This window comes from Rhipicephalus microplus, chromosome 4 (genome assembly GCF_043290135.1).
Source record: "Rhipicephalus microplus isolate Deutch F79 chromosome 4, USDA_Rmic, whole genome shotgun sequence".
Lineage (NCBI taxonomy): Eukaryota > Metazoa > Arthropoda > Arachnida > Ixodida > Ixodidae > Rhipicephalus > Rhipicephalus microplus.
Window position 1 is genome coordinate 172,744,316 of NC_134703.1, and position 13,247 is coordinate 172,757,562.

The 13,247-nt window shown below is 46.3% G+C and overlaps 1 protein-coding gene across 1 annotated transcript; it reads left to right on the plus strand.

Moving 5' to 3' along the window:
• The first annotated feature begins 268 nt into the window (after window positions 1–268).
• Window positions 269–1,621, plus strand: LOC142814451 (uncharacterized). Its single transcript, XM_075893210.1, has one exon. The coding sequence runs from the start codon at window positions 269–271 to the stop codon at window positions 1,619–1,621; it is 1,353 nt and encodes a 450-aa protein (XP_075749325.1).
• Window positions 1,622–13,247: the final 11,626 nt, after the last annotated feature.

Consider the following 13,247-nt stretch of genomic DNA (forward strand, 5'->3'; position numbering starts at 1 on the left):
GCATACGTGACTTTGACGAGTATGAGGAGGTACGTGATTCGCAGTGGACTCGCCAGGCCTACGCTGCTGCCTAAAAGGGATATGGATCAGACGAATGTCAAGCCATTTAACTCTTGGATAGCCTCAGTGCTGAAGCCTAACTAGGATCTGCAAGTAATTCCTGACGTTTATGCCTGTACATCCTACGTGGTAGAGTACGTGAACAAGGCTAATCATTAAAGCTTTAATCCAAGAGGACCCATCGGCCCAGCTGTCGTTTGAAAGCGCTATGCGACAGCTAGGGGTGAATATTCTGAATGCAATTGAGATCTCGCCCCAAGAGGCTGCCTGGTTTCTCCTGCAATTTGACATGTGTACCACTAGCCGAGATATAATGTACGTTAACACCCTTTGGACAGAGGAGCGCCATTGGAGCCGCAAGACGAAGGCCGAGTTGGAGGAACAGGGAGTGCTGCCTACGAGTTGTGACATTTGGCACAAAACACTGCTTGAGCGGTATGAACACCGTCCCGTTGAAATGGAGGGGGTGACGTTCGCCGAATATATGGTCAAGTACAATCGCAGTACTTTGAGGAAGCGTCAGAAGCCAGCCGTGCTTAGGTGCCGAAACAACTGCATTGATGCCGTGATAAACTGTAAGAGGGAACATGTCATGCTGTACGTGCCGTTTCGTAAGGAATTAGACATTCTGGATGGCAATGCCTTCAAGAAAATGTTTGACGATAACGAAAAAGCCATTATAGAAATCAAACAGAGGTACTCTGCTGGTGTAACCATGTCGGAGTTGATTTCGGCTTGCGAGGCGGTTGGCAGTTCGGAAGCAAACCGCACAGAGGAAGTGGAACAACCAGAAGAGAGGCTGTGTGCGGCACCGACCTTGGTGGACATGAACGATAATTCAGACTTGGTCCCCGAGGAAGTGACGACGAAGACGCAACAGAACGTGGTTGCCGCCACGTACCCTGGAGTCCACCGTAGAGACGACGTTATGCCGTTAAGCGATTTCCACGCGTGCGTGAGGCTGCCTAACGAACAGCAGGCACCGCTGATACGGGAAGTGATACATCACGTTACTGACCAGACGACTAAACTGCTGCAGATCTTCTTTACCGAGCCGGCTGGCTGTGGTAAGACCTCCACGTTGCGCCTCATCATGGACGTTTACAACCGTTACTGTCGTAACCGTACTATCTTGTATGGGAATGGTCAGGAAAACAGTGCGGTTAATGCGTACGTGGCCTGTGCAACAACCGGTAAAGCTGCCGTTGCGTTGAATGGCGTAACTGTACATTCGGCATTCGAGATCGTAATGACCAACCGGAGGGAGGAGCGGGGACTTACACCAAGTGATTTGAATACGTTTCGGATGCTGTTTCGCGACGTGAAGTGCATCATTGTGGATGAGGTGAGCATGCTGTCGTTGGACCTTCTCAGACAAGTGGACTTACGCTTGAGAAAAATCAAGGCTTCAAAGATGACGGAGCCGTTCAGAGGGTTCGACGTAATTTCCTGCGCGGACCTTAGGCAGCTCCCTCCGGTGCGAGCAAGTGAGGTATACAAGAAACCACGGAGCGGCGGCAGCATCTACAGTACGTCCGTGCTCCCGTGGCACCACCTCTAATACTTACCTTTAACCGAAGTGGTTAGACAGAGTGATGCAAGCTTCTCGGGTCTCCTCACCAAGATAGGCGACGGAAAGGAGTTGAACAGCGACGATATTCGTTTGCTTACTGATCGTTTCGTCACTCGTGAACAGGCTGCTATACAGTGCCCCATGGCATTCTCTCTCTTTTTATTGATAGATATGTGGGGTTTAACGTCCCAAAACCACCATATGATTATGAGAGACGCCGTAGTGGAGGGCTCCGGAAATTTTGACCACCTGGGGTTCTTTAACGTGCACCCAAATCTGAGCACACGGACCTACAACATTTCCGCCTCCATCGGAACTCTCTCTTTTTAGTAACAACGACGTCGACGTTCATAATAGGATGGTTGCTGAGTCTTGTGAATACAAGCATGACAGTGTCGCCACACACGTGGTTACTGGCCATCGGAGCAGACAAGAGGAACGTGAGGCCCTCGCGAGAATCCAAGACCTCAGTCGTGCGGAGAGTGGTAACCTGCCATCTGTGGTGATGTTCTGTACGAAACGGCCGTATATGCTGCTGAAGAACATGGATGTGACGGATGGCTTGGTGAACGGCATGGTAGGTACACTAATGGAAGTTGAGCTTAACGTTGACGATACGCCAAAGCGAGTTTGGCTGCAATGTCCAAGTGATGTGGGAACGTTAACCAAGGCCAAAGTGAGCTCCCGTTCTGGCGTGAGGTGGTGTGCACAACGGGTTCCGATCAAGGCCATCACCATGTCGTTTTCCATGAAGGGAAAAGCCTTGAGGCATGTATCGGTGCGCAGAACCCAATTTCCTCTCGCACCAGCAAGCGCCATGACAATACACAAGTCACAGGGTGGTACCTTCGACACTGTGGTATACGACTACGCTGAGGCTCACCCTCAAAAGCTGCTCTACGTTGCCCTAAGCCGTGTCACTACCCTCCAGGGCTTGTACCGTACCAACGTGCAGCAAGACCACACATTCTACCACCATCTTAGCGATGCTCATAACGCTTTGGTATCAGAGTATGAGCGCTTAAACAAGCACGGCCAGGACACAGCATATGCTCGCTGTAGAGCACTGATGACAAACCCTGCCATGGTGTACACAGTCGCCCTGCTCAATGTCCGATCGTTGATTTGCCATATCTCGGACGTTCGTGGTGACAGCCTTTTGACCACTGCTGATGTTCTCCTCTTTACAGAGGTTGGTGTTGCCACGCGATCACAAGCTGTTACAATCCCCGAGTTTGGCATGGTTGCTTATGCCAGTCGTATTAACGCTACCAGAAGCTCGGGAGTCTGCATCTATGCTAGAAATGGGATTGGTGCCAGTGAACTGCCAAATGTAGCGGTGCCCAAGGGTGAACCCCGTGCGTTCAGCTTGACGAAAGTGGTGTGATAATCGAAGCCGTGTATGTCTCACCAAACAATTTGGTTAAAGACACTATACACGTAGTGGCGGCGTCTATACCTAGTCGTGCAGCAAGTGAACTGTGTGTGGTGGCTGGTGACTTCAATCGTGCTCTAGACTCTCTTTGTGTTCCTTTGAAGGACACATTTAGCCTCGACTTAGCCAGTGTTCCAACTGCACAGATGACCCAACAGGGAAGCACCATCGATCTTCTCTATCACAGGAAGACAGACAATTCCAAATACCGTGTTGGTGTCATAGAGACGGCAGCGTGTTACTTCACTGACCGCCGAGCCGGCTTTGTGGCAATAAAGAAGCTACCTGGACGTTGACCAGAAAATATGCATGTGCCACATAATACGTATGCCGTGTGTGTGTCATTGCAGCGGCAATAACTATAATAATTAAGCTAATCCTTGACACACTGGAAAGCTAAGAATAATACGCTGAACCTTTGTTAACGCTACGTATATCCTGGCGTAGCTGGGATAAGCCACTGCCATTTTTTGAAGTATTTTTCGAAGCTTGTACACTGCGTTTATGCAAAGCATTATGTGCAGTCAACCCTCTGCCCCGTTTAATGACGCTGTAGTTGATAATGACAAATGGTTTCTCAGACTGGTTTCACCACGTTGCATTGGTGATAACAATTACCTGTAGCTTAGCCCGTTCTAACGTGTAGGTAGCTTCAAACAGCTCATTCATTAATGAATTTTTGTGGTGCGCGCCTGGTGCGATTGTACACTGCAATGCAGTATTACGCAGTGACCAGGGTAATTCTGGGGGTGGCATTATAACTCTGTAAACAGAACATTTATAAAGAGAAGAAAACAACAAAATATCAGAAAAAACGAACAGTCATGGGTAAATTTTTATTTTACTCACGTTCTTAGTAAGATTAAATGTTGGGAAAACTGTATTCCATGAAGTGTGACAAAAATATGCTAGCGTAACTTTTGATAAGAGCATTATGCTTGTTTTTCAGCAATATAAAATAAAAAAGCAGAGTAAAGAGCGTATATTATTAAAGAGGTCCTGAAGAAATAAATTTCGGTTTTTTTTAGCGAAGAAGACGACAAGTAGTTCAAGCTTTATGAAAGAGTCGATGATTGTATTTACCGGAAACAGTGCTACATGGTCTCCACGTAGGCAATTATCGCACATAATCAAAATGCCCGATGACAAGTCTGGTGGAGAGGGTTTGACGATGTAGGCGACGGGATTGTGACATTGATGTGATAATTAGTGAGTCATATTCATCAAATCATCTTACCATGCCATACTAAATTTGGTTTATCCTAAGTTATGGTGTTGATCACGAGAGCACCCCGATGTAGGCAGACAGACAGACAGACAAACATACAGAAGGACGGACGAACGAACGGACGGACGGACGGACGGACAGGCAGGCAGACAGACAGACAGACAGACAGACAGACAGACAGACAGACAGACAGACAGACAGACAGACACCAAAAGTGCCGGCAGTACGCAAAGAAATGCGTGGCATTTATCAATCAACGTAGACATGGTAAAATGAGGGTTTCAGACTGCCCTTCCATAAGCCACAGATTTAGGCACGCAAAATATCTGGTTTTCTCCTAAATTAGTACCGTCAAGGTAATTGTCAGGTTGAATAAACTTTCAAAAATACATTGGCTTTATTGTGTGCCACTTGCTTGCATGTTTTGAAATGATTTTCATGAAATTTCACTGCGAAAAAATTATTACACACTGTGCCTATACCATGCGTATGTTTGAAAGTTTTAGCAATTAGAGTAAGAGCATTGTTCATTCTGTTCGCGACTAAAATGCAAAATGGCGGCTGACTCTTCTTCAATATAGTTTTTTTGCAAAAGCGGAGATCATGTAATGACATTGGTTTGTCTTACAGTTTAACATTTGTAACATTTTTCTGGCGATTGGCGTATACGGGTATTGTAAAACTTGGATCGAGCATTCTGAATGATGTTAGCTCTAGTTACTTGGTAGATGAAATACAAACACGACGTTAAGGTCCTTGAGCTTAAGAAAAAAGCAACGTTAATAGCGATTCGCAGCCTCAAACTGACTTTCTAATCAGACATTTATAAGCGAAGCAGTCATGCTGCATTAGCACCCAAGCGACAGAAGCATTACGACCAGGTAAGCTAGGCGTAGGTAGCCGTGACTTCCGGTAATTCGGCGCCAGTAGAGGCCAGGCAGAACTCAATATGACAGCTTCCTCGAGAGTTCGAATTTGAGCGTAACTACATGAATACCGGTGAGAAGAGACTCGCGAAGCAAAGCCGAAAACCCAAGCTTCCGAAAGGTTAATTATCCTGCCGGGTGAGGTGAGTTAGAACGCGCATTTTTCTTTCATTTTTATTTTTCTTTCACTTGGCGTCCAATGATGCACGTAGGATACGAAAAACGTAAGGGCAAAATACTGCTTCCATCCAAGATAGAGTGAGGAGAGAGCAACAATTGTTTTTTTTTGTTTTTACTTGATCCTTCGTGTGTGTTGCAAGTGCAAGCACTTTTTTTAACTACCCGACAAAAAAAGCTGGGATGTGTTTTCTCTCGACGATGACGTTGAATGACGTTCATTACAGCGGAGGTCACGGTAATGGCTGAAGCTTTACGAGTCGAAAGTGACCAATTTAGAAGGTGCTTCCAGTGTGAGGGAAGATGACTAGACACGGAAACTATTGATGCAATAGCGTTAGAAGTCGCATGTGGAGCTGGTATTAGTTTTCGTATTAACATTTGATTGGCGGTTCGAACTAAAGTCAATTATCCTTCTCAGTGATAAAACGGTGCCTAAATCTTCTTGAAGGTTGTGCCACATGCTTTCAGTGCACCGTAGAAACGCGAGGTTAGATGTGCTGTCATGGCAAACCACATTTTCTCTTTTTGTAGGTAATTGGGGATCCGTGATGAGCGTCAGGTTAGACTAGACAGCGCTTTCAGCTAGTTTTGTGTTTGCTTTGGTATTATATCCATATTGCCATTCCTAATTTAGGTCGTTGAAACAACGTGTCACCGAAAAAAAAAGACATGTTGTTTTCTATTTCACTGCGGCACTGAATGAAGTACAGAATTTCCGCCGTTTGTCCAACGAGGCGCTGTATATGCTCAATGCTCGCACTTTATACTCAATCCTCGCTTTTTATACTCATTACTGGCACTTAACTCAATGCTCGCTTGCGGTGTATTAGGGCCCGCATGTGAGAATCAGGTGTGAAAATGTTGATCTTTCTCATGCGACAGGTGTAGATAATTAATTGCGCACTAATCTTCGTCAATTGACTCTAGTTGGAAAGTGAATTCGCCGCTGCGCGGTAACTACCGCAGGGCGACTGGTCTACACGCTCTGGAGCCTTGAATAGAAGCTTCTCGGCTCGTTGGTGACATAATCAAAACTAGAAGTTGTCTAGAAAGTTGGAAAGAAAGAAAGGAGTGTTAAAAGAAAAAGTGCTGAGCAGGTCCCACGAGGGCTACCGTGAAAATGGTGCGAGTGAAATCCCCTTCGATCCCGTCAGCTTTGTGTTGACGAACCTCCTCTCAACCCATGAAATCAGGCGGCGAAGATGAACGCCTTCAACGGCGTTTGTACGGCGGAAAGGCAGAACGAGCCCTTCGGCATTCCTAGCATCCTTCCCCATAACGAGAACACGTTCATTCCTGGTCGTCTTTGTTCTATGGTGGCTGCTTAGACGTTGAGCTCAAGCGGGTACATCGACACAAGGATTCCTAAGGTTGGCAAAGTTTCCTTTCATTAGGCAGTAGCATTTGGCAAACAAGAAATGTGTAGCTGTCAATAGCATAAGCTCCCCCTCATGAGTACAGATGAAAGTCGAAGAACAGAAATTAACCACGGCTCTTGCCTGCTTTAGAATTTTGTAGAGGCTGTGTTAGTCGAGATCGCAAGGCAGTGTTCTTGAAATTGGAATTTTCTGGAGCTCAAAGAGCCGCCGGCGTCTTTTGTTCTGTCTTGCACATCTGGAGAGTCCTTTTCGTACCATGTTGTACAGCGTACCCAGAGACTTTGAAAAATATTGTTTGCGGGGAAATTAGCTGGTGCGAGGAAATCATACGGTTACAAAATGCGTGCTATAGATACTATAGTATAAATTGCTTTGTGTCTTGTCGACTTGCAAGGAATTCAATCATGGCGGACATCTCAAAAACGAACTCACGTGTGCCAGGCCTCCGTTCTACAGCGACAATCTTTGTGGGGCCCAACTCCGGTAGAGCCTTCATTCAGGTAGCCTTCATTCAGGAGAGTTCTTTTCACTCTTTTCATACAGAGTGAAAAGGAATATCACTATATCTGTTGCTTTGGGAGAGTAAAAGAGCACTCTGAAGAGTAACTCGGCCTTTTTACTCCTACAATACCCTCAGTCTTAGCAGCCGATGCCATTTAACCAGCATTCTTCAATCGCCCTTTTCTCAGATTGATGCTTCCCTTCTAGAGTATAAACTGCGCTTCCTTGCATATCTGCTTCACTTCTTTATTATGGCCAGCAACAGTAACAAAGCCATCGACATACAGGTTACCATTCAGTATATTAGTGGTGCGGGGAAATTTCTCGTCGGGACTTTTCAAATGATGACGCAAGGTGGCTGCGAGGAGAAGGGGCTGCACGTAGCGCCGAACGGTACCCTTGTTATTTGGTATTTTACTACTTGGGGCAGCATTTCGCCTTGCTTTGGTGTACTTTGATACCACAGAAAGCGGAGAACAGCGTGATGCTTCTCAAGTAGCTCAATTTGGAGAAAAGCCTTTTCAATGTCAGACATTACGGCCACATTGTGCACTTGAAACTGAATTATAATATTGATAAACTTCATTTTATGTTTGGTTCTGCGCCGAGATTATTGTTGATTGATATCTTCCCTCCTGTTTTGAAGGACGCATCTAAAAGAACCCTCAACTTGATTGTTTCGCTATCTGGCGGGCCAACATCTCGCTCCGGCAAGTAATAAATGGGGCCCTGTGGTACTCCTCAGTTCCACTGCAAAAACTAGGCGAGTGCTGGGCACTTTTTTGGGAGAGTACTTTCTTGTCTCATATTTCACTCCCTTTTCAACAGTAAATCACCTCTTTTTGAGGCTGAGTGCGATGGTTCCTTCAGAACAGGTCAAGGCACTCCCCCTCAACGCACTAACATAACTCTGCCCGAACAAGAGTAGCATAACCCCACTTAAGATAGTAGTAATGCACCTCACAAAAAATAGCGGAGTATGAGCCGAAATTGGGCTTTTTAATCGTTTTTTATGCATCTCCGCGCACGCGGATTGTCAGGATCGCCAAATATGAGCACTACGACAAAAATACTGATTATTAAAAGAAAAACTTAAGCGACTGATACTCAAACCTTTCACCTCTAGGCGCACCACACCTTGTGAGCCGGACTCGCTAACCACTGCAGCACCCTAAAATACGGTGGCGTGGTGATTACTTCTTTATGTCACAGGTTATGCAGAAGATGTGTCTGCATTTTCTTGATAAGACGAGAGGTTTGAATGTCTCTGCGCGTCTTAAAACCAGCCGCACTGTAGCTAACGTGTTTACTGTGTTTGTTTTGCGCTTCGTGAGATCAGAACGTCTACCCGACACGTGCTTTTACAGTATACAGAATATCAGCGCAACTGATTACATGAACGTCATTTGCACTGACTCGCTAAGTGATTAGTGATTTCTGCGTACGAAACATTACGCTTATGAAAAACACTAACAGCCTAGTTTTTTTTTTACCCCCTTGGACATAATTTCGGTCATTCTTGTTTGCGTTCTACGGCGAAAGCCACAATACTTCACTGTGTACATATAGCTGTACCGTACGTTAGGCTTACCGAACCTTCGCCCGCGAGCGGTGGTAGAGGCGCAAAACATGGATATAATATAGGGAGAATGTCATAGCCGTTTTCGCTGAGCTGCAATCGTGACCGTTTGAATATAATGGTATTCGCTTATTTCACTACACAGACGCAAAAATATATTAAGATATTGTTGATATTAGTTTATATTAAGAGTTTCAAGTGCCTTCGGGTGCGCTGAAATTCACTGGCGTGCACAGGAAATGCTATTATTTTTCTTAAAAGTTTCTAACGCCTGAACAAACAATTTCAAAACGTTTACCGCATATACGTACGGTTATTAGGTAGTGCTAATCACTCGTGGTGTGCCTACGCATCTAGAAGTATCAAGAACAACAGTATAACCGCGTTTTACTCTCTCATGCCTGAATAGTATATTGGTATTCTACTCTTTCAAAGAGAGCAAGAGTAGAACGCTGTTTCAATCTCTCTTTTCATACATGGGGAAATTTACGTTCACTCTATCTGATGCTCTGGGAGAGTAGAAGAACACTCTGAAGAGTAACTTGGCCTTTTTACTCATGCGATACCCTCCGAACTTCATAGAGTGCCTTTGGTTTACTCAGCGTGTCCGGTTTGAAGTTAGTTTGGGATTGACTGGTCATAGCTGTGGATAAGTTCGTCATCTTGCAGTAGTTTCACAAAGCGGGAGAGAAGCCTGTGTGATGTCCTTCTCCTGTTGTCGGTCAGCTGCCATTCATTTTTTTCATGGGATCCTGACATCGTTTCAATCGTTCTTGTGGAAGATGTTGTTCTTAACTGCCCCAAAAACGTCGTCGTTTTCAGTGGTCAGCGGTGCATCACCGATGATGTGAAGGTGGTCCAGAATCAAGAATTATTTAAGTTGACGAGAAACGTCATCTGGTTCTTGGTTCACGTTGATGCGCGTTACTCCAGCGCTCGTCAGCTGCGTTGAGGCCGACGACGTTTTGTCTGTGACCTGTAGCCTCCATCAAAAACACTGTCTCTGTGGCTACGAGCCTCTAGTTGAAGCACTTAACACTGCCTGTTGTGATGCCCCAGTAGAAATAAGCTTCAACAAGCAGCTCAATTCCAACTCTGGGCTGATAGCCTTAAGGTACTGTGCCGGCAAGTTTGAGTCCCTGTTCCTGTGCGAGGTGGGTAACGCAGTCGTCCAGTGGTGGCAGCAGGTCTCGGTTGATCTCGACTATCTCGAGTGCTTCTATGCGTACTCTTGTATTATTGAGACAGTTTGTCAGCCAGCATTCTACCCGACGACAGCGTTTTTTTTCAGCGGTGTCTGGTTTGCGAAGGTGCTACGTTTCGCCCGGCAGTTCATCTGGGCAGACGCCATTGTGCGTAAGCCGGTCTGCTAGGCTGCTTTCGACCCTATTGGCGCCCAGCCTGCAGGACGCTATCCTGTAGAGATTCCATGTAGTGACCGGGTCCCAACGAAAGTTTCGCGAGACAAACCTTTTGTTGAACGGGCTCCAACAGTGTGGAACGGCGCTACGGTGGCTGGGCTCATTAAGTCAACCTCTCGACTCGGTTATTGTCATCTACGCGAGGCCACCGCAAAGCATTGTCAGTCCGGAAGCATGCGAAGACGTCGAAAAAACCGTCCCCAGGACCAAGCGTTTGGCCTGCCATGTTCGAGAGAGTTTGGGAAGACTGTAGCTGAAAGCAGTCATAAACCGATGCTCCTCTCCGGACTCCACCTTCTCGCCCTGCGGTGGCATGGGCCAGGTGCGTCATTGTGTGGTGGGTTCGTGCTACTATTGGACCTTTTCGCCCTGCCGAGTGGTGCAATATCTGCACCCTTTCTGGGGGGTGGATCACTGAGACTTCAAGTCCATTGATTCGTGGCAAGAGTGGTCACCGCCTTCTTTGGACCTCAGTGCAAGGATGTGATGGTCTATGAAATCCAAGGACATTTGTTAATAAGAGCAGAATCATGAGCGGAATCATGAATTCAATCTCTGTTGTACATAATGCGGGATCTTCTGAATCCTCGAACAGTTCCCTTCTTTCAACTATCTTGTAAATAAACTTTCTTTCAGTCTCCTCAGAACGCGTTCCCTCACTGGCGAGCATCGGCTATGTGGAGGACGGCAGGGTGCCAGCTACCGCGAAGAAACCCGCCGTACCTGCCGTCATCAACATCCTATGTTAACAACTGATGGCAGCGGTGGATGCCATCATCTACTTCCTACCCTTCACAATGGTCAGCCTCTCCTTTCCTATGACGTTGAACTTTAGACGACGGGAAACCTCCTCCCGTATGAATGTTCTCAGGCTACCAACATCGAGCAGCATTTGCACCAAAGCAGTCTTATTTGCTCCTTCTGCAGATGCTCGCGCCGTCTGTAGAAGTGCTCTTGCCTTTGTACCTTCCCTTGAGGGAGGTGGCGCTACTCTTTGGTTGAGCTCTCAGATGCCTGTAGTGTGCCGTCCGGAAAACTTCGCACACTTGAGTCACCTTGATGTTCGACACTCGGTGACACGGTGATTTCTTTTAACGCACTTGTAACAGCACCGCTCCTTTGACATCACCGCCATTTTCTGCTACTTTGGAATGAGGGCGATGCAGCTTTCCATGGTGTTCCCTTCTTGATTGCAAAGTATGCAGTCTACCTCGCCCCCATTTACTGCTAGAACATACGCTGACGGCAGGCGGTTTCTAGTGATTGGAGCTTTCTCTTTCATAGCTGCGTCCGCACCGGTCGTACTGCGCGCTGGGCTCTCTCTCAACTCTCCATTTCCGCCTTCATGAAATTTTGGACCTCCTGAAAGTCATCGTCAGGAACGGCTTCTGTAGCTGTCTTTCTCTGGAAGTACTCGAGGCAAAGCTCATTCGGTATGTTTTTCCGGAGAACGGTCAATAAAAGGACGTTGTAAGTGCTCGAATCTACACCGAATGCCTCGAGACTGCCGACACCCACCTGGAGTTTATCGTAGAGTGTCCTTAGCCTCTCGGTGTCCTGAAGATTTTGCACCCGGTGGACCTGAAGTATACACGACATGCACTCATCAATGATGACCTCGTCCTTGCCTAATCGTTCTATCAATGTCTTCACAGACATTTCGTAGTTTTGTTCACTGAGTGGCAGACCATCGATAGCAGCCGTAGCCTTTCCGGTTCAATAGCTGCTCGGATACTGGAGCTTGTGGGTGGTATGGAGCGCTGTATTTTTGTGAATCGTACATTCGAACTAATTCCAGAATCTAATCCATGATAGCAGATTCTCATAAAAATTCGCGATTTCGAGCTTCGTAAGTGTGGTTGTCGATGACGGACATTGGATATCTGAAGGCGCCACAGGGATCTGAACAGAGCCTTAATGTGCTGCTTGTTCCGAATTGTTCTTTCCTCATGAGTTGCCCTCCTCCGGACCCGTAAAATTAGGCGGCGAATATGAACGTCTACTATGGCGTCTGTACGGCGGGAAGGCAGGACGAACCCTTGGGCATACTTAACAACAGGTAGAATCCCAATTAGCTGTGCCCTGAGTCTGACTATTTCCTATTGTATTTAGGTTTATTTTTCCAATGATATTTAATTTTTGTTATAGTTTCTATTTAGTTCTTATTTATTTCCTATAATATATAGGTTTATCAACAAGAGATACGTTTTTTTTTTGCTCCAAGGATGGCTTTGCCTGTCCCCCTTTCGCTTTTGTACGCAACAGAGGGAGAACTCAGTAAATAGACGCCTTTGTGCCTAATGTCCCTTGTGATAAAACTACTTGTGTCGGCTCCCCTATTCATCCGATGAGTTTGTGGAAAGTGGCCTTGCGCCTCCGCAAGCCTATACAGTTGAAATTCGGGCTCATTAGGGTTGAATAATCTAAATTCGCCGTTTTATATCGAAAGCGGTTATGAGATCCCAACTAGGGTAACGCGCCGTTATCCGCCGCCGGTGTCATTGACCACATCGCGCGAAATTTAAAAACAAAAACAACCTAGCAGCAATGACACAAGGGGGCTCAAACCCGGGTCCGCTGGGTGCCAGCCCAGTATTATACCACCGATCTACGCCGGTGCTCGTGACTTGTTGGCAAATCTGCCCTAGAGAGGCTTGATATCACAAAAGCAATCGTTTTAATACAAATTTTAAAGCGTTTTAAAAGAGTGAAAGAAAAACCAGCCGTCGCACAATGCGAAAGCGTTACGAGTAGGCCATTTAACGCTCCGACCCATTACAAAAGCTTGTTCTTGTTCCCTTAATTAACTGCGGCGCATAACCACTTCAGCCATATTTAATGATCGTCGTCAGGCCACTGCATTAACAATTGGCACAAAATTTCTTGCAAATATTTAGTGGATGCTGCGGTTCTGAGAAGAATGACAAAAAATAGCCTATTGAATGCCGACCGATTACCAAAAAAA

Coding starts and splice junctions, on each gene's coding strand:
- LOC142814451 (XM_075893210.1), top strand. CDS start 269: ATGCGACAGCTAGGGGTGAATATTCTGAATGCAATTGAGATCTCGCCC.